At 42.4% G+C, this 26,123-nt stretch overlaps 1 protein-coding gene and 1 pseudogene across 6 annotated transcripts in view; both read right to left on the bottom strand.

Moving 5' to 3' along the window:
• LOC103462904 (uncharacterized) overlaps positions 1-26,123 on the bottom strand; it is a 133,330-nt gene that overhangs the window by 56,439 nt on the left and 50,768 nt on the right. For all 6 annotated transcript variants that reach the window (XM_008405998.3, XM_081606476.1, XM_081606515.1 and 3 more), the window contains exons 4-8: positions 4,673-4,818; positions 4,476-4,571; positions 2,327-2,448; positions 1,175-1,283; positions 849-957 (exon numbers count right to left, since the gene is read on the bottom strand). In XM_008405998.3, the coding sequence (XP_008404220.2) occupies positions 849-957; positions 1,175-1,283; positions 2,327-2,448; positions 4,476-4,571; positions 4,673-4,818 (582 nt within the window). The remainder of the gene's footprint in view (positions 1-848; positions 958-1,174; positions 1,284-2,326; positions 2,449-4,475; positions 4,572-4,672; positions 4,819-26,123) is intronic.
• Positions 19,114-22,275, bottom strand: LOC145551462 (uncharacterized; annotated as a pseudogene).

Here is a 26,123-nt window from a genome sequence, read left to right as displayed (position 1 = left end):
AAGCATAGATATGTAGATTGCACAATGCACAGATAATCAAAAAACTTAACATTTACATAGTACCTTTGTAAGCTTGTCCCTGTTAGCTACGTCAGACATATGAGGCATTATGATGAATACAAACGATTTATTAACTTACCTTCAAAGTTACTGTGAAGTTTTGACACATCCATCTTTAATCCTTTGTTGTTGTTGGAGCGTTTCAGGACGTCTGAATAATTCTATAGGCATCATTAATAGTCCTGCAGGACTGAGGAGCCACTGTTAGCATACTGTTGCCTGTGAACCGGAACCATTCTATGTGGCAAAAAAAATGCGGAAGTGCTAAAACGGAAGTCTGTGGCATATACCGTATTGTTTTCCTGCTGCCATAAGTTTTTAAAATTCAATTTAGTACAGTTTTAACATTGTTTTCTTGTTCTTTTTTTCAGTTCTCCAAATGAGGATACTGTATTTAAGTGTATGTGTATTTATTTTATTCTTTTTATGTTTTTTAAGTATTGAACACCAGTTCACTTTTAATCATGTGTTGTATGTATTTATTGTGTGTTTATATCAAATTTCCTGTATGGCAAGAAAGCTGGCTAACGTCACTAGAACCAAATCTACCTTGTGGTATAAATAATTTTGATTGCTTGACATTTGAGGGACATTTAATCAATGGCTCTTGATTAAACACCTGGAAGCTACTTTTGCTCCAACATTGTGTAGAAACAAGAGGGAGCATTTTATTTTTTACCTACTTTTTCTGACTGCATTTCAGTTTTTACTCCTAACAATGTTATAGATGAGCCCTAACCCACAGCTGAGGTCAGTATGAATGTGAATGTGTGAATTTAAAACCTCACCTCTCAGTAACTGTTTGATCTCCCTGCTGGCCTGTGTGGTGGTAAACTGGTTAACAATGTCCAAGGCAGTTTGACTCAGAGTGTTTCTCACTCCTGCACTGATGCCACTCTACAATGAAACAGAGGAGATAAAAAGGGGCAAAGCTGGAACACTGATCAGTATCAGGGATGGTGTGGTTACAGCATGAGGCTGGCCAGATTGTCTGTTTATGCAACATGTTCCAGAAATGTCTATATTCTTTACTGCACAGTGTAAAGAATGATGAACAATGAGGTGTAAATTTGCTCAGCTGAAAAACAAACACACTTAAGAACAACAGACTTACGTCTAGCAGCAGCCGCACTACCTCTGTCTTCCCACAGAGGGCAGCCTGATGTAGGGCAGTGCCACACTCAGACTGTCTGTTGATGTCTATCCCAGCCTGGATCAACAACCTGCAGAGCAACATCAACTTAAATTACACTTTTATTTATTTTATAAAGTCACTATTACAAAATGATTTGGGTCTGAGGATTTTGAAACATGAAAAATATAAACACAAATGCTGTACAGCTAACAAGGATTTAGGATGCAATCCATCAGGGTCCGTTTTTATTCAACCATTTTCAAGAGTTATTGTGGTTCAATTTTTTAAATATATTAAAAAAAAAGGCTTTATCAGCTCTAGTGGCCTTTATTTGATAGATGACAGGAAAGTGGATAATGAGAGAAGGGGATAATGCAGCAAAGGTCGCCAGGCTGGGAATCGAACCTGCGACGGCCACATCAAGGACTGAGACCTCCATGTGTGGACTGTGCTTAACCCCTGTTCCACCACAGTTAGATAGAGATAACATACAGGCTGGATGATTGTTTTCTCTCTGTTGTGTTTTGCTTTTTTTTTTTATTACCACCAATTTGAGCGGGAACCAAGTAAACAAAAATTTCCTACAAGTCATGTCAGGACAACATCCAGGCAGCCTTAAAAAACCCTATTGGTGAAACTCCAATTTAGGAATCAGCTTGATGGCTTTCAGTTGCGTTTTTATCTGAAGAAAGCAGTCAGTGTAGTCAGAGATCATGTTTAATGGTTCAATATATCCCAGCAGAAAGAGATTAGATGGCTGCTGTTTCCTGAATGGCAAGAAAGCTGGCTGACGTCACTGTGACCAAATCTACCTCATGGTATAAATAATGCCACAGTGCTTCATGTTGTCATGTATCTGAAGAGCTAATCTACCATTAAACACTAATTGTTTCCTTAGTTCATTGTTTATGAAGCAAATGTACAGGAAAAGAGTTGGACTGCAGTTCTGAAATGTATTTGGATAGTGGCTTTTTGTGTTGAGTTAGGGAGCTTTAGGGCTTAAAAGTGTTGACTTAGTGCTAACTGTTTGCTTTCAGTGAAAGGTGATCTGTAAATCAGGCATGGACTATGAAGTACTTTTTAAAATGAATATAGAAACATTGAATGTAGATTAAATGGTATTGTTCAGACCGTATCACGTCTATGTGTCCATTCTTAGCAGCCAGATGCAGCGGGGAGACTCCGTTTGGGTCTGAGGGTTTCGGCTCCAGCATGGCTGCACACATGTTGCTGCTGAGCAGGAGCTGGACCACCTAAACAGGAAAACACAGTATCAGTGGGAGCTTCTATCAAATGAATGCTGGATAAAAACACAATTTTTAAAAACTTTATTCAAAATCAGAAGTTTAAACTTCCTTAGTATTTGGTAGAATTTCCTATTAAACACTTTGACTTGGGAGCAAAAGTCTCACAATTTGTTTCTGGAAATTTGGCTAGTTCCTGTTTGGAGGCCGCCCTGCTCACACACAACTTTTCAGCTCTACCCACAACTTTTCTGTGGAGGAGAAATCAAACTTTTGTGATGGCCACCCCAAAACATTAACATATTGTCCTTAAATCTTTGTAATTAGTTTGGTTGTATGCTAAAGGTCATTGATCATTCATAAGATCCATTTGTGTTCGACCTTCCCATGTATTTTGTGAAGTGTACCTGTCCCTCCATCAGCAAAACATCCACACAACACAATGCTGCCACCGCCTCACATCACACCTGGACTCACATTTTTAAGCTTGCAAACTTCTCTCTTTACCAAGCAACTGTAACAATGGTCACTATGGCCAATCACTTCAATGCTAGCTTTATCAAAACACAGGACATAGCTTGAATCAATTCACAAGTAGTAATCTGGATTTTAGGTTACTTTTGGAGAAAAGGCTTCTTGATGGCTGAGTGGGCTTTCATGTTGTGTTTCACTGTGGATAATGACACTATTTCACCAAGTTCAACAAACATCTTCATGGTTTAGTTTTTCTCCTGTGGTTGATTCCAACATTTTGCACCAAAACAAGTTCTTTTGTTCTTGGACACAGAATCTGTCTCTTTGCTGAGCAGTGTGATGCCTGAAAACAGTTATGGCTTTCACTTATTTACAATAGCTATAATTGATAATGAGGCACATTTCTATGATAAATGTCCTCAATTATGAACCAGACATGTGGGGCTGCACAACTGCTCTTCCAAGAGTCTAATATTATTTCTTTAAATTTTTTCTGACATCACACAATGAAGCAGCATGTTTGAGGTAAAATACAAAAACACAATATAATCAGACGCTTATAAAGCCATTTATAAATTACAAATCAATTTAGGATACCATTATCTCTGGTTTCCTAAATTGCTTAAAGGCACAGTAATCTCGTAAACCTCTACATTTTACAAACTAATTCTCTCCATCAAAGCTGCAGTATGCAACTTTTATATATATAAAAAAAGAATATTTTTATACATAGCATGTTTGTCATGATATGTCATAAACAAATTGTGCTGACAATAAATTGTCCTAAAAGTTACAATTTATTTTGATGAATGCTTATATTGTAGTTTTGATACCATTTCAAGCAATATAATGGGAATGGCATATAATGCAAAAACACCCTATTAAAATCTATAGACTTTAAATTCTAATGAACATTTAACACTGGAACTGGAAAGCATTTTAACTATCAAAATAAATAAGCAAAATATGAGAAACAACAAATAAAGTGAATTATGAAGTCTCTGAAAATTAAACTTTCCTTCAAAAAGAGTAAGTTGAGACCAAAGGACCACACTGAATACTGTTACTGTACAGTTTATGGTGAAAGAGAAAAAAAGGAAAAATGATAAAGAATGTCAATGGAAATTATTGAGCTTGTTTTAATTTATCATGCAACTAATTGTTTTATTACTTATTGACAGACCTACGAAATGAAACATTGAATCAAGACTTTAGTCTTGATTTAAAGGGACTCAATGTTTCATTTCAACCCACATGTACAGAATTGCTTTTGAACCATAATTAAAGGAACATTGTCCAACATATTCATGCGTACTGATGTGTTTCATAAAGACACTTGATAAAATGTTCTATTGTTCTCAAGTTGGTGACTGCATGATGTTTTTGTGACGTTTTGTTTTTGTCTTTATGGTGTAAAACACTTTGAACTGTCTTGTTTGTTGAAATGGGCCATATAAATAAACTTGATTGATTATGAGGAAACACAACATTCTTTTAAATATCAAATATAGATAGTTCAAACAAAAAAAATTAAAAACTTTCTTTTTGTTTATTGAACTTACTGCAACACGTCCAAATTCACAGGCGAGGTCCAGGGGAGTTTTCCCCGCTGCATCTGAGATACAAGGGTTGGACTGGTGTTGTAGCAACATTTCTGACTGCAACACACACACAAAATCATTACTGGTCTATTTAACTAATTTCAAACATGCCTCATCACATCTAGACAACAGAAACAAACAGCCACACACTGAGTTACCCCATCATAATGTCCATGCTGAGCTGACAGGTGGAGAGGGATCTGTCCTTCCTCTGACTGTCCGTTGACTGATGAGCCAGTTTTCAGCAGCATTTTCATTGGTTCAGTCTTTCCCTGCCATGCAGCATAATGCAGAGGACGCATTCCTACACAAATATCCCCCCACCACACACACACACACACACACACACACACACACACACACACACACACACACACACACACACACACACGCACACACACACGCACACACACACACAGCAGGCAGAGCCAGATGTGACAGCAACCATAAAACACATACATAGTTTCACATTTATATCATCAGTTTACAATTAGACATCAGGCAAAATTAACTATTCAAATATTAACTAGTTATGAAGCAAAAGATAACTTTTATTTAAAAAAAGACAATAAGATAGTGCAGCTGAAATAATCACCAAATGAGAAAATGTTTTTTTTAAAGAAAGTCATTGGAATTAAAAATGTTAGCTTGGTTCTGCACTCTCCCTGCAACATGATAAGTATGTTTAAAGTTTTAAAAATATTCATATTTTATTTTAGTAACACAATTTCACTGTTAATTCAGCAACAATACACAATCAGTTTGAGTGCAAGTATTCGTTGAATGCAAAAAATAAAGCAAAGAAAGTAGTTTTTAGCAAAATGACTAGTGACATCTCTCCTTTGAAATCCAGACTGAATGTAACTGACACATTAGTTTCTACTTTACTTTTTCTGTTTTTTATAACCACTGTTCAAAATGGGAAAGACAACAGAACATTTTTATTTGAGTGTGTTGATCATTAAGTCAGAATTGTTCCACAAGAAAACACTAATTTACCTAAATCTGACCATTTCAGCAGACTATTCTATCACAGTTCCATGCTGGAATTCACTGAGCTCTTGAGATCGAGCCAATCTTTCACACATTTGTAAAAACACTCTGCATGCCTAGGTGCTTCATTTTATACACAGCTGGCCAAGGATGTGATTGGAATACATGCAGGGTTTCCCCCAGAAAACTTGCTAAGCCTGGCGGTCAGGGTACCGAGGCAGTCCACCAGCGGTCCACCGTGTTTTTGCATTAAAAGATGTTAAGGTGAAAGAAATTTAAAAATATAACTCGATAATTATACATTTCGGGAAAACATCACCAGTGAAACACAATTTAAACCCACAACTAGTCTTAAAAACAACAAATCAAAATATACAATAAAATTAATATCAATTATTTGAACTTTTGTTTAATCCAAATTAAGTCAGCAGCTCCATCAGGCACCCAGGGCTTCAGGGGCCATAAATGATCATATTTTAACACAGACTACATATACCCCACTTATTTATTGTTTATTGAGATGATCAATGCTGCTAAATATGATTCAATTTTAGCATACATAAATTAAAAGATTTTAAATTGTTTAACATTTAAATGTAAGATTTTAAGGAGCTGGGAGTTTTACTTTGTAAAAATTCAAATAATATTCATAGTTAGATTGTTTTGTTACCACAGCTACAATCAGATCACGTTCCGATGAAGCCAACAGGACCACATCATCCGCAAAAAGCAGAGATGCGATCCTAAGGCCACCAAAACGGATCCCCTCAACACCTCGGCTGCGCCTAGAAATTCTGTCCATAAAAGTAATGAACAGAATCGGTGACAAAGGGCAGTCTTGGCGGAGTCCAACTCTCACCAGAAACGAGCCCGACTTACTGCCGGCAATGCGGACCAGACTCTGACACCGGTCATACAGGGACCTGACAGCCCGTATCAAAGGGCCCGGTACCCCATACTCCCGGAGTACCCCCCTTAAGGCCCCCCAAGGGACATGGTAGAACGCCTTCTCCAAGTGAACAAAACACATGTAGACTGGTTGGGCGAACTCCCATGCACCCCACAGGACCCTGCTGAGGGTGCAGAGCTGGTCTAGTGTTCCACGACCAGGACGAAAACCACACTGCTCTTCCTGAATCCAAGATGTTAAAATGTTAAGTTGACAGGAAATGTAAAAGTATTACTGTGTAATATATGTTACGGGAAAAGATTTCTAGTGAAATGCTATTTAAACCCACAACTAGTCTAAAAACAACAAATTTGCACTTCTGAATAATCCAAATTATGTCAGCAGGTCCATCAGGCCCCCAGGGTCCCTGAAGCCCTAATATTTTAAAACAGATCACAGATACATAAATGTAACACTTGTCATTGTTTCACTCACGGTGTTGGTGTTGCGATATTGTGCCCAACTGCTTTCTGGGTAACACAGACCAACCGACACGCTGCCGCCGCAGTCTCTGTCTCTCTTCCCCCGCCGCCCCCCTGGCTTTAAATGTATAGGAGCTGGTCCCTTGGTAACCCTAATCGAAGCAATCCAGATGAATATCTAAAGACACTTTGTTGACATAAACAATGTCAACAAAACAGTCCGACTCCGGTCTTTGAGGAGAGCCTTCTACGACTGGGCCGGGGCGTGGCCAGACAATAGTCACCCTTCTCCATTCGCACACAGCATGTTGGTGGAGAAAGTGTTGCTAAATGATCTGCAAACGACCTGATTATCAGGTCGGTAGGTAGATAGGTAAGTCAAACTTTATTAACAAACCAGCGTTCTGACAACTATCCCAGCATGCACAGCGTGCTTCTTCTTCTACGGGCGAAAATGAAGTCGGCGGCTGCTTACCGTAGTTGCTAGACCTGTTGTGGCTCAATATTGGTCCATATATAAGGAGCACCGGATTATAAGACGCACTGTCGGCTTTTGAGGAAATTGAAGGTTTTTAGGTGCGTCTTATAGTGCGGAAAATACGGTATATAAATTAAAAGATTTTAAATTGTTTAACATTTTATATACAAGATTTTAAGGAGCTGGCAAGTTTACTTAGTAAAACTTCAAAGAACAATATTCATAGTTAGATTGTTTTGTAACCGTAGCAACAATCTGATGATGTGAGTTTAATCTTTGAATTTACAAATACAAATGAGTAAACTGCGATAATAACTTATTGCTTTTTAGGCTGGCCAATTAAACTATTCCCTTCTCCCATTTTTCACTCAATCTAACACAGAACCTGTTAGAGGTGCTGATATTTTTTAGCAACAAAAGGGGCCCCTAAGTCAGATTCTGCTCCAGGCCTCATACAGCCTTGGACCGGCCCTGCATGATGAGGTAATCTGCTGCACTACGCAGAGATGCCCAACAAACGGGAGATTTCATTCAATGCTGCTAATGTGGCTTGAGTAGTTCTTCCATTTCGTGTCTTGAGTTTTTAATAAGCGTCACAGAAACTATTCTGGTTGGTCGAGTTTATGGGACGAGTTTCTCAGATCTCCGTGTGGCCGTGAACATTAACTCTGTCTGATGTTAAGAAAGTAAAATTTAAAATATGCTAGTTGTAAAAACTTAACCATATGTTCAATATTAGATAAAATTAATAGTGTTTTAAATAAGAAAATTCGCTCCAAATTATATCCATGGTTCAAACAGCGTAATCTTTTATGTAGGATATTTCTATTGAAACATAATACACCAAGTTGAATTAAAATATCTTAGTTTGTAGTTTTTTATAATTTAAAACACAGCTAATCTCTCTGTGGACTGAGCAGGCGTTCACAGGGGGTCGTGGCTCTGTGTGTGAGTTTAACCTCTTGACCACTTTGATAAGATTTAACAGCTGGTGTAAAACAATCTGGTCCTATCATCAGAGTAGAGCTTCCTCTCGGGACAGGGTCATAAAAAACCTCTGTCTCCACTCAAAGGAAAATGACTCTTCTTTGATCTTAAAAAAACAGACTTTTACTGGAACATAGTTAACTAGATTTAAATGAAGTAGCTAAGGACACTCCCCTCATTTGAATACAGCAGAGAAGGGAAACACACCCCTCCTTTAAAAGTATAGGACCCGGAACCTTAACTTCAGATCCCTCCAGGGTTACCCGTGATGCTGTCTACGGGGTGAAATGGTGCGTCGGTGAAATGGTTCCCCATAAGTTTGTCGTGGTGTGTGGCTGACTGTGGAGTAAGGCAAATATTGAATTGAATGCTGGTTTGTGATTTTATTGAGTTTTGTCAGTTTCATTAGTTGTTTGTCTAATAAATGTTATGATTGTACTTGGAAAACGTTTACCTTCGTCTTTATGGTTCAGCTGATACAATGATGGCATCAAAGAATCCGGGCAGAAGAGAGAATAAAACGAGTCAAAAGATTTTAATTATTCTTCTTCTGGATCAAAGTTAACACTGACTAAGCGGATAAAGCATTCGATATGGTTTGATGCATTGTGTAACCGGAAAAATAATACTAAAAATAACAATATAATAATATAAAATCAGCGTGATGCGTTATAGACAGGAGAGCGCAAAAGCTCCTCACCAGGCTGAACCTGCATGATCAGTTAGTTCGTTAACTAATACACCAGCCAACCAGGAACACATAGATAAACTTTATCAGCGCAGGCAGAGACGGGCACTGGGCAGCGTGTTGAGATGGAAAAGCCGCACAAAATTCTTTGTTCACAAATATAAATCATTCTCACCGCTCGCTCAACACACCTCTGAAAGCACAACTATAAGTTATCGCTGCAGTTCACGTAGAGCTGCGCACCCAGAGCTAACCAGAGTGGTGTTCAAAGTCCTACCTTGATCAAAAACTCCGGAAAGAATCATAATTTCTCACAGGGGGTTGATGTAAATATCCATACAGGTCAGCCTGTGTCCAGTTTGAGTGAAAGGAGGCAGTGTGATTGGTCCGGCTTTAAATGCATAAACTATAAACCTATCATCTATAAACATATCTTTTAGGAATAAATCTGCTCCACCAGTGAAGCGCTTGCAATCCGGCGGTGGCGCTAGTAAAGGACGGCAGGCCGCCAGGCCTGTAATACACTGGGGGAAACCCTGTAATGTCTTGGTAATTAATTCATGTGCCAAATATTTCCTCCAACAAATTAAAAAAAACCTCTCTCAACTTAATTGATTGTACAGAGCAACATAAATTATTAGTTTATAATTTCAACAGTATTAACTTACATTACTGTTTAATTTTCCATTATATTTCCATTTTAAATAGTTTTATTGATTGTCACATTTTATTTTTGTGTATTCAGAATTTTTTTAATTTGTGAATTTTTCTACTTATACACTGATATTTCCCCCCCACTATTTTTAACAGTGAAAACAGTTAAATTCTGAACATATAAAAAAACAAACAAAAACTGACAGGTAAAAATGACATAAATACACAATAAAAGAAGAAAGGAAAAAATAAATAAAAAGGAAACTCAGATTTGAGATAAAATTTGAAAATTTAATGTCAGACATTCAAGAAGACTTTTTCATGTTATGTCATATTTATGACAGTGTAACATCAGTCTTATGAACACCCCTTCAAATAAAGTGTTAACGATTCCCCCTCACCCCAAGTCCAAGTTACATTGATACAGTACCTATTTTTTACAGTTCAAAATAAGATGTTTGATTTGCTGCTTATTCAGCTTGTAAGTATACTTATGTATCTGCACTTTGTCTTTGTTACTCTCCTGTTATTGAGCCCTGTAGAAGAGTAAAATGTAGTAATTTGTTTTGTATTTCATGTGACGTTTTGTGCCTCTCCTTGGGCTGCCACCTTATCGTGGTGGAGGGGTTTGAGTGTCCCAATGATCCTAGGAGCTATGCTGTCTGGGGCTTTATGCCCCTGGTAGGGTCACCCAAGGCAGACAGGTCCTAGGTGAGGAACCAGACAAAGCACAGTCCGAAGACCCTTATGATGAACACAAACTTTGGACTTCGTTTTTCCTCCCCCGGACGCGGGTCACCGGGGCCCCACTCTGGAGCCAGACCTGGAGGTGGGGCACGATGGCGAGCGCCTGGTGGCCGGGCTTTTACCCACGGAGCCCGGCCGGGCTCAGCCCGAAGAGGAGACGTGGGTCCCCCTTCCGATGGGCTCACCACCTGTCGGAGGGGCCAAAGTGGTGGGGTGCATTGTGCTATGGGCGGCAGTCGAGGGAGGGGACCCTGGCGGTCTGATCCTCGGCTGCAGAAGCTGGCTCTTGGGACGTGGAACATCACCTCTCTGGTGGGGAAGGAACCGGAGCTAGTGTGCGAGGCTGAGAGGTTCCGGCTAGAAATAGTCGGCCTCACCTCAACGCATGGCTCTGGTTCTGGAACCAGTCTCCTTGAGAGGGGCTGGACGTACTTCCACTCTGGAGTTGCCCACAGTGAGAGGCACCGGGCAGGAGTGGGCATACTTGTTGCCCCCCATTTGGGCACCTGTACATTGGGGTTCACCCCGGTGAACGAGAGGGTAGCCTCCCTCCGCCTACGGATAGGGGGACGGGTTCTGACTGTTGCTTGTGCTTACGGGCCGAACAGCAGTTCAGATTACCCACCCTTCTTGGAGTCCTTAGAGGGGGTACTGGAGAGTGCCCCTCCTGGGGACTCCCTTGTTCTACTGGGGGACTTCAACGCTCACGTGGGCAATGACAGTAAGACCTGGAGGGGCGTGGTTGGGAAGAACGGCTCCCCCAATCTGAACTCGAGTGGAGTTCTGTTGTTGGGCTCTCCAATCTCTGGGGACGAGGTCTCCGAGGTGGTCAAAAAGCTCCTCGGTGGCAGGGCCCCGGGGGTGGATGAGATCCGCCCGGAGTTCTTTAAGGCTCTGGATGTTGCAGGGTTGTGTTGGCTTACACGACTCTGCAATATCGCATGGACATCAGGGGCAGTTCCCCTGGACTGGCAGACTGGGGTGGTGGTACCCCTGTTTAAAAAGGGGGACCGGAGGGTGTGCTCCAATTACAGGGGGGTCACACTCTTAAGCCTCCCTGGTAAGGTCTATTCAGGGGTCCTGGAGAGGAGGGTCCGTCGGATAGTCGAACCTCGGATTCAGGAAGAACAGTGTGGTTTTCGTCCTGGTCATGGAACACTGGACCAGCTCTACACCCTCAGCAGGGTCCTGGAGGGTGCATGGGAGTTTGCCCAACCAGTCTACATGTGTTTTGTGGACTTGGAGAAGGCGTTCGACTGTGTCCCTCGGGAAGCCATGTGGGGGGTACTCCGGGAGTATGGGGTACCGGGCCCTTTGATACGGGCTGTCAGGTCCCTGTATGACCGGTGTCAGAGTCTGGTCCACATTGCCAGCAGTAAGTCGGGCTCGTTTCTGGTGAGAGTTGGACTCCGCCAAGACTGCCCTTTGTCACCGATTCTGTTCATTACTTTTATGGACAGAATTTCTAGGCGCAGCCGAGGTGTTGAGGGGATCCGTTTTGGTGGCCTTAGGATCGCATCTCTGCTTTTTGCGGATGATGTGGTCCTGTTGGCTTCATCGGAACGTGATCTGCAGCTCTCACTGGAGCAGTTCGCAGCCGAGTGTGAAGCGGCCGGGATGAGGCTCAGTGCCTCCAAATCCGAGGCCATGGTCTTGAGCCGGAAAAGGGTAGAGTGCCTTCTCCGGGTCAGGGGGGTCGTCCTGCCTCAAGTGGAGGAGTTTATGTATCTGGGAGTCTTGTTCACGAATGAGGGAAGAAGGGAGCAGGAGATTGACAGGCGGATTGGGGCAGCGTCTGCCGTGAAGCGGGCGCTGTACCGGTCCGTCGTGGTGAAAAGGGAGCTGAGTCAAAAAGCGATGCTCTCGATTTACCGGTCGATCTACGTTCCCACCCTCATCTATGGTCATGAGCTTTGGGTCAGGACCGAAAGAACGAGATCCCAGATACAAGCGGCCGAAATGGGTTTCCTCCGCAGGGTGGCTGGGCTGTCCCTTAGAGATAGGGTGGGAAGCTCGGTCATCTGGGAGGGACTCAGAGTAGAGCCGCTGCTCCTCCACGCTGAGAGGAGCCATTTGAGGCTCGGGCATCTGGTCAGGATGCCTCCTGGACGCCTCCCTGGTGAGGTGTTCCGGGCACGTCCCACCGGGGGGAGGCCTTGGGGAAGACCCAGGACAAGCTGGAGGGATCACGTCTCTCGGCTGGCCTGGGAACGCCTTAGGGTTCAATCGGAGGAGCTGGAAGAAGTGGCTGGGGAGAGGGAAGTCTGGACCTCCCTTCTGAAGCTGCTGCCCCCACGACCCGACCCCGGATAAGCGGAAGAAAATGGATGGATGGATGGATTTTGTGAAGATGTCAAGGATAGCACTTTGTTAAAAATACGTGAGTTTTTTTTAACTTATTGTCTTTTGTTAGAGTTACTTGATTCATTTAAGGCAATCAGTTTCCTAGATTCTGCTAAATAAACTGTCCTTTTCATGTAAGTTGGACTAACTTGATATATTTGAGTTAAGAAGAGGATAATTTACTTGCTATTTCTAAGTTGAAACAACTCCATCAAACTAAGTTAAATTAACTTGACACAATTAAATTCATACAACAAGAACACAGAACAAATAAGTAAACAAAACGTAAGAATAAGTAAGTTAAACTTAGTTACATTTTTCAAGGCAATCGGTTTCCAAGCTATTTTTAAGTAATGTCAACTTGTCAAGGTTTAGAGCACGGGTGTCCAAAGTGGGTCCTAGAGGGCCGGCATCCTGCATGTTTTAGTCTCTCCCTGGTGGTAGTAACAACCTCCTCAGCAAGTCAGTGTTCTCTAATGAGCAATCATTTGATATAGATGTGTAAAATCAGGAAGAGACTAAAACATGCAGGATGCCGGCCCTCCAGGAACCACTTTGGACACCACTGGTTTAGAGTGTACTCTTCAATCAATCAATCAAATTTTATTTGTATAGCACATTTCAGCAGCAAGGCATTTCAAAGTGCTTTACATAATTAATATAAAAACAGAAATAAACAGTGAGAAAGAGAAAGAGATTAAAAAAAAAACATTAAAACCCGCACCCCTTTAGGACTTCAGTTAAACGCCGTTTAACTGGGATTCTAACCCTCAGGGACTTTAGTCAAAAACACCGTTTGACAAGGACTCCAACCTCTAGGTTTTTAGTTGAAACTCCGTCAACTGGGACTCTAAACCCCGTAGGACTTTAGTTAAACATTGTTTAACTGGGACGTTTTCCGGGGGGCTTTACATCATTAAAACGTAGAAAAGAAATTAAAAGAAATTAAAAACATTAAAGACATAAAAACATGGAAGACATCAAAACCCACTCTAACCCTAATTTAGCCATAAGCAACTCTAAACAGGTGAGTTTTAAGTTGAGATTTAAAGGCTCTCAGTGTTTCAGCTGTTTTACAGTTTTCTGGAAGTTTGTTCCAAATCTGTGGTGCATAGAAACTGAATGCTGCTTCTCCTCGATTGGATCTGGGGATGCATAGCAGAACCAGAACGAGAAGATCTGAGGGGTCTAGACAGTTGGTACAGTAATAACAGATCTTTAAGGTATTGTGGTGCTAAACCGTTCAGTGATTTATAAACTAACAGTATTTTAAAGTCTATTCTTTGAGCTACAGGGAGCCAGTGTAGGGACTTTAAAACTGGTGTTATGTCTCTATCTTCCTGGTTTTAGTCAGAACAGCAGCAGCAGCTTCTGGATCAGCTGCAGCTGTTTGATTGATTTGTTAGTCAGACCTGTGAAGACGCTGTTGCATCAATGTGGCTAAAGATAAACGCATGGATGAATTTCTCTAGATCGTGCTGAGACATAAGTCCTCTAATCCTGGAGATGTTCTTCAGGTGATAGAAGGCCGACTTTGTGACTGTCTTAATGTGGCTCTGAAGGTTCAGGTCAGAGTTCATCACTACTCCCAGGTTTCAGGCTGATCGCTGGTTTTTAGTTGTAATAACTGAAGCTGTGCATTGATTCTGGTTTGCTCATCTTTAGGTCCAAAGATAATAACTTCAGTTTTGTTTCTGTTCAGCTGGAGAAAGTTTTGTCACATCCACACATTGATCTGTTCTAAGCATCTATTCAGTGATTGGATGGGGTCAAAGGTCACCTGGTGACATTGTGATGTAGAGCTGTGTATCATCCGTGTAGTTATGGTAGCTGATCTTATTTCCTGTTATAACCTGAGCCAGTGGGAGCATATAAATATTGAAGAGAAGGGGTCCTAGGATTTAACCTTGGGGTACCTCACATGTGATCTCTGACCTCTCTGATGAGAAGTTTCCGATTGAAACAAAGAAATCCCTGTTCTTTATGTAGGATTCAATCCAGTGGAGCACCAGACCGGAGAGTCCGACCCAACTCTCCAGTCGATTCAGTAAAATGTTGTGGTCAACAGTGTCGAAAGCTGCACTGAGGTCCAACAGAACCAGCACTGTGGTTCTCTCAGTCTGTATTTAGATGGATATCATAGAACACTTTGACTAGGCCGTCTCCGTGCTGTGGTGAGCACGAAAACCAGACTGGAAGGAGTCAAAGCAGTTTGTTATTGTTAGGAAGTTATTTAATTGTTTAAACAGCTTTTTCAATAATTTTGCTGATGAATGGGAGGTCAGAGGTCGGCCTGTAATTCTGCAGTAGTGATTTGTCTAGATTGTTCTTTTTTATCAGTGGTTTGATAACTGCTGTTTTCAAAGCCTGGGGAAAAATACCTGAAGAGAGCGATGAGTTACTATTTGGATCAGATCAGTAGCAACGACAGGCAGGACTTTCTTAAAGAAATGTGTGGGTAGGACATCCAGACAGCTTAATTGACTTATAATTTCTTCTAGGGTTTTATAATTTAGTAGTTGAAATTGGGTCATTTTTCCTGCATTTGTTTTGTTTGGGCACAGCATTGGTACTGACTTTGGAGTAGATGTGCAGATTAATCCTCTGATCTTTTGAATTTTCTCTAAAAAGAAACTCTTGCTGCGCAGTTCGGAGTATTTCGGTTCAATAGGGTAGATGCCACGAGAGGTGGTGACGTATTTCCGCTTGAATTTATGCCACATAGATTGGTTCCGGGTCCTGCTTGCTCCTATTGTTTTTACCCAAAGCTGCAAGATCTGTACCATGAAAAAGACGCAAAACTTAAAATATCTGTGAGCTACTGGTACAACAACCGAGTTTTGTGGTGTGCTGTTGTGTCCAGTAATTAGCTATTTTCCGAATTAGATGCTACATTGGAAGCTAACTTTAGCTTCGACTGATAGCTTGGGCACAATATAGACAGATCTATATATGTTTATATAGATGTATATCTATCTATAAAGCATAGATATGTAGATTGCACAATGCACAGATAATCAAAAAACCTAACATTTACATAGTACCTTTGTAAGCTTGTCCCTGTTAGCTACGTCAGACATATGAGGCATTATGATGAATACAAACGATTTATTAACTTACCTTCAAAGTTACTGTGAAGTTTTGACACATCCATCTTTAATCCTTTGTTGTTGTTGGAGCGTTTCAGGACGTCTGAATAATTCTATAGGCTTCATTAATAGTCCTGCAGGACTGAGGAGCCACTGTTAGCATACTGTTGCCTGTGAACCGGAACCATTCTATGTGGCAAAAAAATGCAGAAGTGCTAAAACGGAAGTCCGTGGCATGTACCCTATTAACACAAAAATAAGGCGACACAGATTTTCGGACAGATAATCAGAAGAGCAGGTGTTTAAGTTAGCTAAACAACCACCGCCAATGTTCAGGCGATCACATCCTAATGATTGCAAAATGAAAATTTTAAAACATAACAGACAGAATGTTCTGTTTGGTGGTTTTACTCTTTTGTGTGGGAAATGGTTTTTTTTTGTTTTTAAGTGTTAAATCTTAATGCACTTGAACGTAATCTTTGCTCTGTGCTCCTGGGGCTGTTGTTTATCGGGTTAGGGTTCGTTTTGTTCTCTCTTGTATCTTTACCTTATAGACAGAAACCAAACTATTTTTAGATTTATATGCAGAGATAATATATATATTTTATATCCAAACAACAGGATCTCAGCTTCAAGCCACATTTTATAGAATACAATAATATCGATGGTCACTCTACTCACCAACTGCCCCAACCAGACCCAAAAAAAGTTTTTGCATCTATTATTTGCTATATTAAAGACACATCATATCTCATCTGCTATGTGTAAGTCAGCAGGACAAAAAGTTTTCCAAGCAACTGAAGGGCAGCTGTGGAGTCAGAATCACATAATTGAAAAATACTAAGTTTGCACTGACAAGGATTCATTTGGTTTACACCAAAGTTACTTATTCTGTTTTTGAAATGTTTAATAATATTTTTGATTGTTACAGAATCTCATGTTGATGTTTTTAGCACTTTATAAAATCAAACAATAAAAAGCATCTACGTGGTAATTCTTCACAAAAAATATTACTGAATTAAGAAACTGTTTTCAACTGTAGGCAAACATTGAGCAAATATACAGACTCATTCCATAAATTAGAATATTAGAAATTGCTGACAAAGTTCTTTTGTCAGCAATTTCATCACAAAGTGAAAGACATTATCTAGATTAATTAGATGACTTTCGTTTCAACATTTATATTTTGTAGTAAGTTTAATAGCTGCTAAAAGGTTATACTATTAATCTGACAAACCTGATCAGGACGTAAATCCTAATTTAATGAATAAGACAGTCTGGCATTCGCATGTAAGTTTTGGCCTTAATCTTAGCACTAAGAAAGAAAAGGTCTTCCAGTAACTGTGGGTGCATCAGAGCCCTGCTCCTCCTTGTCCCCACCAACTGGCAACACAAAGTTACACCTGTTGCTCTAACCCTACATGTGCCACGGTAGTGAATACTTTTGCCATGACAGAAGGTGTATTTATCTCAATTCCAATCTCTTTCCATAAGGCTGTCAACACTGTCAAACTGTCAAACTGTCAAATGTTTTATGACAAAAATAGGTTGAATGCTCTAGACTTCCTGTTTTCTGCTCAAAGTCTTAATGCTCTCTCAATGCCTGAACAAACCGCAGACATGTCACTATCACTACTTTGATAGGAAGGAAGATTTAGTAAGTAAGTAAACTTTATTCATGCTGCACCTTTCACAGGTCAGAAACCACAAAATGATTGGTCTTCTATTAACAAAACAGAAGACATGAAAACATAGGAGATAAAACAGAAAGAGATTAAACAGCATACATGTGGCATAGAACTAAATAAAGCTGATTAAAAGCCAATCTGAATAACTGTGTCTTCAGCTGACTTTCAAAAGTATTAAGAGAATCCAGGCAGCAAAACTTTAGAGCCAAGATATTCCACCGTCTGGGGGCCACGGCTCCAAAGGTTTTATAGCCTCTGCTCTTAAAATGAGTCTGTGGGATCATTAACACCTTAGTGAAAAATACATGTACTAACTATATCAAATCTTAGCATACTTGAAACCAGACTGATCATCAGTATACTAGAAGCTCATTAAGGATTAACTTAAAACATGTTATTTTGGAACAACTAATTTTGTACTTGATATACATATTTCAGGGTTTCCCCCAGTGTATTATAAATCACTGTCATATGGCTTGAGACGATCGTGATGCATCACTGTGCTGCGCTTGGGACCTTGTATGTCATACAGTACAGGACCATGGCGAGCTGCAATGATTAACGGGCCTTTCCATCGTTTCTGAAGCTTAGGGCTTAACCCTTTTTTCTTTGCATCATCTTTGACAAACACCAGGTCTCCTACACTGTAGAAGTGTTCTTTGGCCTGGAGGTCATGCACCTTTTTCTGCCGCTCTTGTGCAGTGCGAAAGTGGTCTCTTGCCAGGTCATGTGCTTCTTTTAAACTTTCTTCCAGATTGTAGAGGAAATCTGCAGATTCCTGAGCATCGACCTTGAGTTTTGCAGTGCCAGACTGGATGTCTTGTGGTTGGTGGACTTCCCTGCCAAACATAAGCCTATTGGGTGTGAACCCTGTCATTGCGTGTCGTGAGCTGTGATAAGCTGCTGTGAGTAGTGGCAGCTGTTTGTCCCGGTTCTTTTGGTCCTGGTTCACATAACATCGAAGCATTTGCAATAAGGTCCCATTGAACCGTTCTACTTGTCCATTGGAGGAAGGGTGGTAAGGGGTAGTCCTGGTCTTAGTGATCTGCAGGAGCTTGCATACATTCCGAAACAGGGAACTATCAAAATTCCGACCTTGATCTGTGTGTAGCTCGAGCGGAGCTCCAAACCTGGCAATAAAGTCATAGATTAGCTTCCTTGCAGTCGTTTCAGCACTTTGATCAGGAACAGGGAAATCTTCAACCCATCTTGTGAACTGGTCAATAATAACAAGATTGTATTTGTTCCCAGTGCTGGACATGGGGAATGGCCCGAGGATGTCAAGATGTAAGCGGTCCAGAGGTGCTCCAACTTGGTAGCTCTGCAGTTTTGCTCTCTTTGCTGGGCCTGTGATCTTACATGCACTACAGTGTGGGCACCTCTTGACAAACAGGTGAACATCTCCACCCATGCCGAACCAATGGTAGCTCTGACGCACACGCTCAAGGGTTTTGGCTTCTCCTAGATGGCCAGAGTATGGAGGGTTATGGCACAATTCCAGGACTTCCTTCTGCATGGACGAGGGAACTAATAACAGCAAATTTGGATGCTGGTGTCCAATTCACTCCCAGGAATAATAGAGCACTCCTTGTCTCGGTGTGACTTGAGGCCAACAGAGCCAGAACTTTCTCACTGCAGGGCTCTCCAGCTCCATTTCATCTTTGGTAGAAAGTATCCCTGTTTCTTTCCATTTGTGAAGGACAGCAAGAGCAGGATCTGCTTTCTGGAGTGTTGCCAGTTGCTCAGGGCCAAGTGATTCAAGCCAATTGACTTCTGGCCTTTCTGGCAGGGACACAGATGGCTGATCTCCTAATGTGTGCGATCCATCATTGGTGCTGCTTCTCAGCTGGATGCACCTTACGGCTAGAGGCACAACATCATCCACGTCATCTTCAAACTTGGCCCATTGAAAGTGAATTTTTTGACAGTACTTGCACCCTTTATATGTCAGATCTGACAAGTTAACCCCTGCCTGGTAACAGTCACAGTTATCCACCTTTTCTCCTGGCATCCTTGACATGGCATCTGCATTACCATGTTGTTTTCCAGCTCGATGTTCAATTTGAAAGTCGTACTGGCTTAATTCTTCAAGCCAGTGGGCTAGTTGTCCTTCAGGACATTTGAACCTAAAAAGCCAGGTGAGACTGCCATGGTCTGTCCTAATTAGAAACGTTCTACCTAGTAGATAGTGGCGAAACTGCCGTGTGAAACGAACAACAGCAAGTAATTCACGGCGAGTGACACAATACCTCTGCTGAGGTGGTGAAAGACAGCTACTAGCATAGCTCAGAACTCGTTCTTCTCCCCATTGTGCTTGTGGCAACACAGCGCCGACACTGCTATTTGAGGCATCCGTATCCAGAATGAATTTCCCATCAGCTTGGGGGTACGACCAACACTGGTGCATTGGTCAGTTTCTCTTTGAGCCTTGCAAATGCAGACTGCTGGTCATCAGTCCATAGGAACACTGTTCCCTTTCTGAGAAGAGCATGGAGGGGGCTTGCCAGCTCCGCAAAATTGGGTACAAACTTCCGGTAGTAGTTACACAGCCCAAGAAAGGTTTGTAGCTCCTGCAAGTTATTGTGGGGGGGGTTCCACTGCTGTACATCCTTGATGAGGGCTGGGTTTGGACTGATTCCTTTGCCACTCATAATGTGACCCAAGAAGAGAACTTCTTCCTGCAGCAGATGACATTTTGATGGTTTAAGCTTTAATCCATAGCTTTGGAACCTCTGAAAAACCTGCTCGAGCCGGTCCAAACTTTGGTCTACTCCATTTCCGATGACAATGACATCATCCAGGTAGATGAGAAGAGTTTCCCACTGAAGGCCCCCGAGAACGAGCTCCATTGCTCTCTAAAATGTACTTGGAGCGTTGCATAGTCCAAATGGCATTTGAGTGTATTCATAAAGACCCCATTTGGTGATGAATGCCATCTTCTCTCGATCTTTACTATCCACTGCAATCTGCCAATAGCCAGATTGAAGGTCGAGAGTAGAGAACATTGTGGCTCCACCCACAACATCAAGACATTCTTCAATCTGGGGTAATGGATAAGCATCCTTGATTGTTAGATTGTTTAGACAGCGGTAATCTACGCACCATCTTACTCCTCCATCCTTTTTTTGAACTAGGACCACTGGGGAGGCCCACTCAGATGCTGATGGTGTGATTACACCCTCTGCCAGCATATTTTTAAGATGTGCTTCTTCCTCACCTTGAAATCCAAGAGGGGTTCTTCTCACAGGTTGCTGCACAGGTCTGGCAGACCCGGTGTCAATTTTGTGTGTAACAGCGGACAAGTAGCCAAGGTCAGAGTCACTTTTAGCAAAGATGGATTGGTACGTGAGGGGCAGCTGAATGAACCGCTGTTGCTGTTCCTCACTGAGGGCCTCACTTATGGTAGCCACCAAACTTTGGAGGTGCTCCGAAATGTCAGAGATTGTTACTACTCTCCCAACCACCAGTGATGGTGCAGTTCCCTCTGGATGGCTAGGCATTGCATTTTGTTTTGGTGCAATGGGGGGTAGAGGATAAACTTCGACTAGGAGTCCAAGACATACTCCTCTCTGTAGAGCCACTCGCTGGGTTGAAAAATTGCACACTCTGATTGGTACCTTTGGCTTCATGGTGACAACAACACTTCCAGAGGTTACATTGTTTGTAATGTTCAAGGGTTCCAATAACGCTGTAACCCCTGGCTGTGGATCCTTCACTTTACCCCACACGACACATTCAGATTTGGCTGGGATGATTGAGGTTTTTTCCAGAGTTACTCTAGCCACACAGTAGTCTGATTCATCATCTCGCACAATTTTTGAGGGGACCAATTCATCGCCAATAAAAACTTTGCCTTGGGTATAGATGACAACATCATGGGCCTTCATCAGATCCAATCCAAGAAGGACAGAGTCTCTTATAGGGGCTACATGCACTTTCCAGTCTATGGATTTGGACCCAATCTGAAAGGTCACTGTGAGTCCATGTTTAGCTTTCATGCCATCTCCAATTCCTGCATTTAGAAGGTAGGTATGATGTAGATCTGCGGGTGCAGGGTTACCGTTCAGGATTCTCTGATACAACTCCTCTGATATCACAGTTGTCTGAGCTCCAGTATCAGCTACGGCCTGTGTTGGGATGCCATTTAGGGTCAGAAGAATTTGCAGACTCTCACCCCTCTTTTTAGTGCAGCTAACCTGTCTGCCTCGTAGTTGGAAATCTGAGGCCATTGTTCCATCTGACTGCAGCGGGTTGTCTATATACTTGTCACCATTGTTTCTTGTAGTCACAGGACTGGGAGCCCTAATGCAGTCCTTCCTAAAATGTCCTGTCTCTCCACACTTAAAACACGAGCCAGTTCCACGATTTGGACTTGTAGTTTGAGAGCGCCCTCTGCTGTGCTGCATGTGCTGGTAATTTTGTTTTCTCTCTGTTACAGAGCTTTGGGATGCCTTGGAGTTTTGAGATCCTACGCTTATGGGCTGAAAATTGGCAACCTGGAGCTGTAGGTTCCCCACAGTGCTAACAAGGAGCTTCACTTGTTCTGCTAGCGCAGCAAACTGGTCAGCTGTAACATACTGGGGAGTACTGACCCTGCGGGACGTTGTTGCACCGTCATCGCACATGTCTCCCTCATCAACCCATGAAATACGCCTTGCTCTGTTTTTTACATCAGTGTCCCTGCTCACCGTAGCTCTAAAGTTATGCTCATGAGCCTCCACAAACTTTTGGGTCTCTATGAGCTTGGGAGCTCATAGGAGCTTGGGTCACGATTCATGACTTCGTATGCCACTTTCTGATTTTTTAAGCCTTTGAGGAAAGCGTCAGTTGCCAGTTGGTCCTGCAGCTGGAAATCTACCCCTGGATATGCAAGTGTAGTCAGGCGTCTTACTTCCTCTGCAAACTCAGCTGATGTCTCCCGCCCCTGTCGAAGTTCTCCCAGTCTTCTTCTTATTGTTGGGGGAGGGTCTTTGTTTCCAAACCTTTGAGTGAGTTGTTCCACCAGGAGAACATAATCTTCCTTTGTGCGCTCTGGTAATGAGCAGACGTAGCGTACTGCAGCTCCCCTCAAACACTCATGCAGCCTGTCCACTCGTTCAGCAGCACTCCACCCGTGTTTCCGGGCTTGGCGTTCGAACGGCATCAGAAAAGAGTCCCAATCCTCATTCCCATTATACGTGGCTAATTTAGGCCTCTGAAACTCTGACCAGTTGTTATAATAGCCTCCAGTATTATTTTGCCTTCTTTCATCATGGTAGGTAAAACTGTGCTGGACCTCAGGTTCACTGTCCCTAGTGTCTCTGTGTCCTGGGTCAGGTCCAGGGGTTGTAGTTCGTATCAATGGTGCCGAGCTTCGCGATCTTTGATTTATAACTGTGACAAAGTGGTTCAGTTTGTGTTCACCACTTGTCCCGTATTCTTTCTCATTCACTTATTTTTATATTTGGTTATAATAATTAATTCAAACATTGCCATTTTGCTTCACTTACTATCCCGGGTTTGTTTGTGTTGGCATTATGTTGCAAGATCTATCTGTTTAGGTTAAAGTTATTATTTCTGGATTATGGGTTGAAGTTGTTTCAAGGTGTATTTACTTTTCTTTGTACTCACCATCATTTGTCCTTGTAGATCTGCAGGAGTATGGGAGAGGCCGGCCCAGTACTTCCTGGTTAAATGGCTGGATGATGTCAGTGATTACCTTATTGAGTTCTACCAATTAGAGGGTTTTTCTTTTGTGTATTGTTTGTTTGTTTTCCTTTCAAAAATAACTTTTTGAGTTATCTTGTATTATGTAATTTATTTTGCAGATAACTTCATTATGTAGGAGTTTGTAAATTGATTTGTAGTTTTTTGTGTTTCTCTGTTTAAATGTTTTGACCTGTTCCTTGGCGGCGGTGTCCAATCAAGCACAGGTGTGGTGCCAATTTTGGATAAAAACAGTGAGCTTTTGGATGCTGAGGGAGAAGTCCAATTAAAGACTGAATAAAAAAAGTAATTGGAAGAAACTGAAGCGGTGGCTGGTCCTGATTTTCTGCTCACCTCTGATCCTTGAGCCTAAACTACCTTACAAATGGTGGCAGCGGTGGTTCCAGGCCGATAGGTGTCAGAAATGCAGAAATCAGTCAAATCAAAGAGGCATCAGGGACCAATAGAGTGTTCCACAGAGGGGGCCCAAGATGATGAAAATCTGCCAGAAGCTTCTGGTGAGCAGCAAACTGAGGCACAAAGTTTTTCTGAACTCTCAGCTTTATTGAAAGGCCTGATGCAGCAGCATGCTGACCAGGAAACCAAATGGGAGCAGGACAGACAACGCCAGGAGGATCGGTGGAGGAAAATGGAACACCAGTTCAGTCAACTTCAGCAGGAGGTCCAAATGGAACGTCAAGAGCATCAGATGCAGCTGGAGGGTGCAGTAGCTGATCCTGGAACACTTCCCGGTCCTGCAGTGAGGCCAAAGGTGCCACAATTGGTGCAACAGAGACAAAGCCCTCCCAGCACATCTGAGGGACCACAAGCATCCAGTCTGAGACCAACCAGTTGGAAAGGTCCAAAGATGCAGCCCTATGGTGAGGATGAGGATATTGAACATTATTTGACAACATTTGAAAGAATTGCAACCGGATGTCAGTGGCCAAGGACAGAATGGGCCCTGCATCTGGCACCACTTCTCAGCGGTAAAGCAAGAGCTGCTTATGTAGCTATGGACACTGATGAGACAATGGACTATGACAAAGTAAAAACTGCTGTGCTGGAGAAGTTTGAAATAAGTGCTGAGACTTACAGATCCAGGTTCCGGTCCACATCGGTGAGGGATGACGAGACACCCAAGGAACTGCGAACACGCCTGAAAGACCTGTATGAAAAGTGGATGGTTCCAAAGAAGAAGACAAGAGAGCAAATGGGAGATGTCGTGGTGCTGGAGCAGTTCCTGAGAGTTCTCAGCCCGGATCTTCGAACCTGGGTGAAGGAGCGCAACCCCTCCACTTCAAAGGAAGCTGCAGAGATGGCTGAGGCTTTCCTTGCGGCTCGCCGCCCACACAAAGGGTTCATGACTTTGAAACAGAGTGCAGGCCCCTTAATGGTGGGTAAGTCGGGGGCTGGGAATGGACACAGACATAAATATCCCAAAGACAGTTCCCCGATCAGCGGCAATAACCGTGTCAGGGAATTTAAACAAAGAGGTCCTTTGGTTTGTCACTCTTGTGGTCAAACTGGTCATTTTAAGGCTGATTGCCCGGGTCTACAAGTCAGTAAGACTTGCATGTGTTTTTCACCAGAGTGTTTTGATTTGCTGGAGGAAAAACCTGAGTCTGCAGTACCTTCAAGGGGTCAGGAGCACACCATTTGTGTTTTCATTGAGGGAAAGCCATGTGTCGCCCTATTAGATTCAGGCAGTAGCCGCACCCTCGTTAGGCAAGATTGTCTTCCCAGAGACACCACATTTTCTGGTAAAGTTAAAGTCTGGTGTGTTCATGGTGATGATGTTGATTACCCCATGGCCAATGTTGTCCTTCAAGTTCATGACCAGGAACATTCACTTACTGTAGGAGTGATGGATAAACTTCCCTACCAGGTTGTATTGGGACGGGATATGCCACTCCTTAGGGACCTGTTAGCAAAGAAAGAGAAAGATCTAGATATTTCAAGTGAGGGTCTGCTAGCCGTCACTAGGTCTAGCTCTAGGAAGTCTCAGTCAGAGCCTGGTTTGGGTGAGTTACCTTTTGCTAACACTGAAATTCCTGGTGAGGAAGGATTAAGACGGCAATGTCCAAGAAAAAGCAGAATGCAGAGGAGACATGAGAGGGTAAGGGGGACAGAAGTTGCTGAGTTACTTTCTGAACCTGAAATTGATGAGCTACTGCTGATTCCGAGCAATGTTGTCCAACTTCAAAGTCAAGACCCCTCTTTAACGCCTCTTTTTGCTAAGTGTGTACCAGAATCAACACAGATTACAGAGGGAGTTCGAGAAGTTTTCATTATAAAGAATGAACGCCTGTATCGTCGTAGCAAAGTGGGTGACCAGTTAGTAGTTCCCACAAGCTTAAGGCCAATAGTTTTACAGTTGGCCCATTCAGTTCCTTGGGCGGGTCATTTGGGATGTGTGAAAACTTTCTCCAAAATGTCAAGCCGTTTTTTTTGGCCTCAACAGTTTTCAGATACTGTACAATACTGCAAATCATGTCCACAGTGTCAGTTAACAGCTCCAAGTAAGAAAGGTGACAGAGCCCCACTTATTCCTATGCCTGTAATAGACACCCCCTTCTCTCGTATTGCCATGGACATTGTTGGTCCGTTGGAGAGAAGCAGCTCAGGACATAGATACATTCTAGTGGTGTGTGACTATGCGACAAGGTACCCTGAGGCTTTCCCACTGAGACGAGTGAAAGCTCATCAAATAGCCAATTGTCTGATACAGATGTTTTCAAGGGTGGGAATTCCCAGAGAAATCCTTACAGATCAAGGGTCAAACTTCACTTCAAACCTGCTGAAGGAGGTTTATAAACTTTTGGGAATTAGCGGGATTAAAACTAGTCCTTACCATCCTCAAACTGATGGACTTGTTGAAAGGTT

This window comes from Poecilia reticulata, chromosome 1 (assembly GCF_904066995.2).
Source record: "Poecilia reticulata chromosome 1, P_reticulata-male-v2, whole genome shotgun sequence".
NCBI classification, from domain to species: domain Eukaryota; kingdom Metazoa; phylum Chordata; class Actinopteri; order Cyprinodontiformes; family Poeciliidae; genus Poecilia; species Poecilia reticulata.
This window is presented reverse-complemented; position numbering and strand designations above follow the sequence as displayed.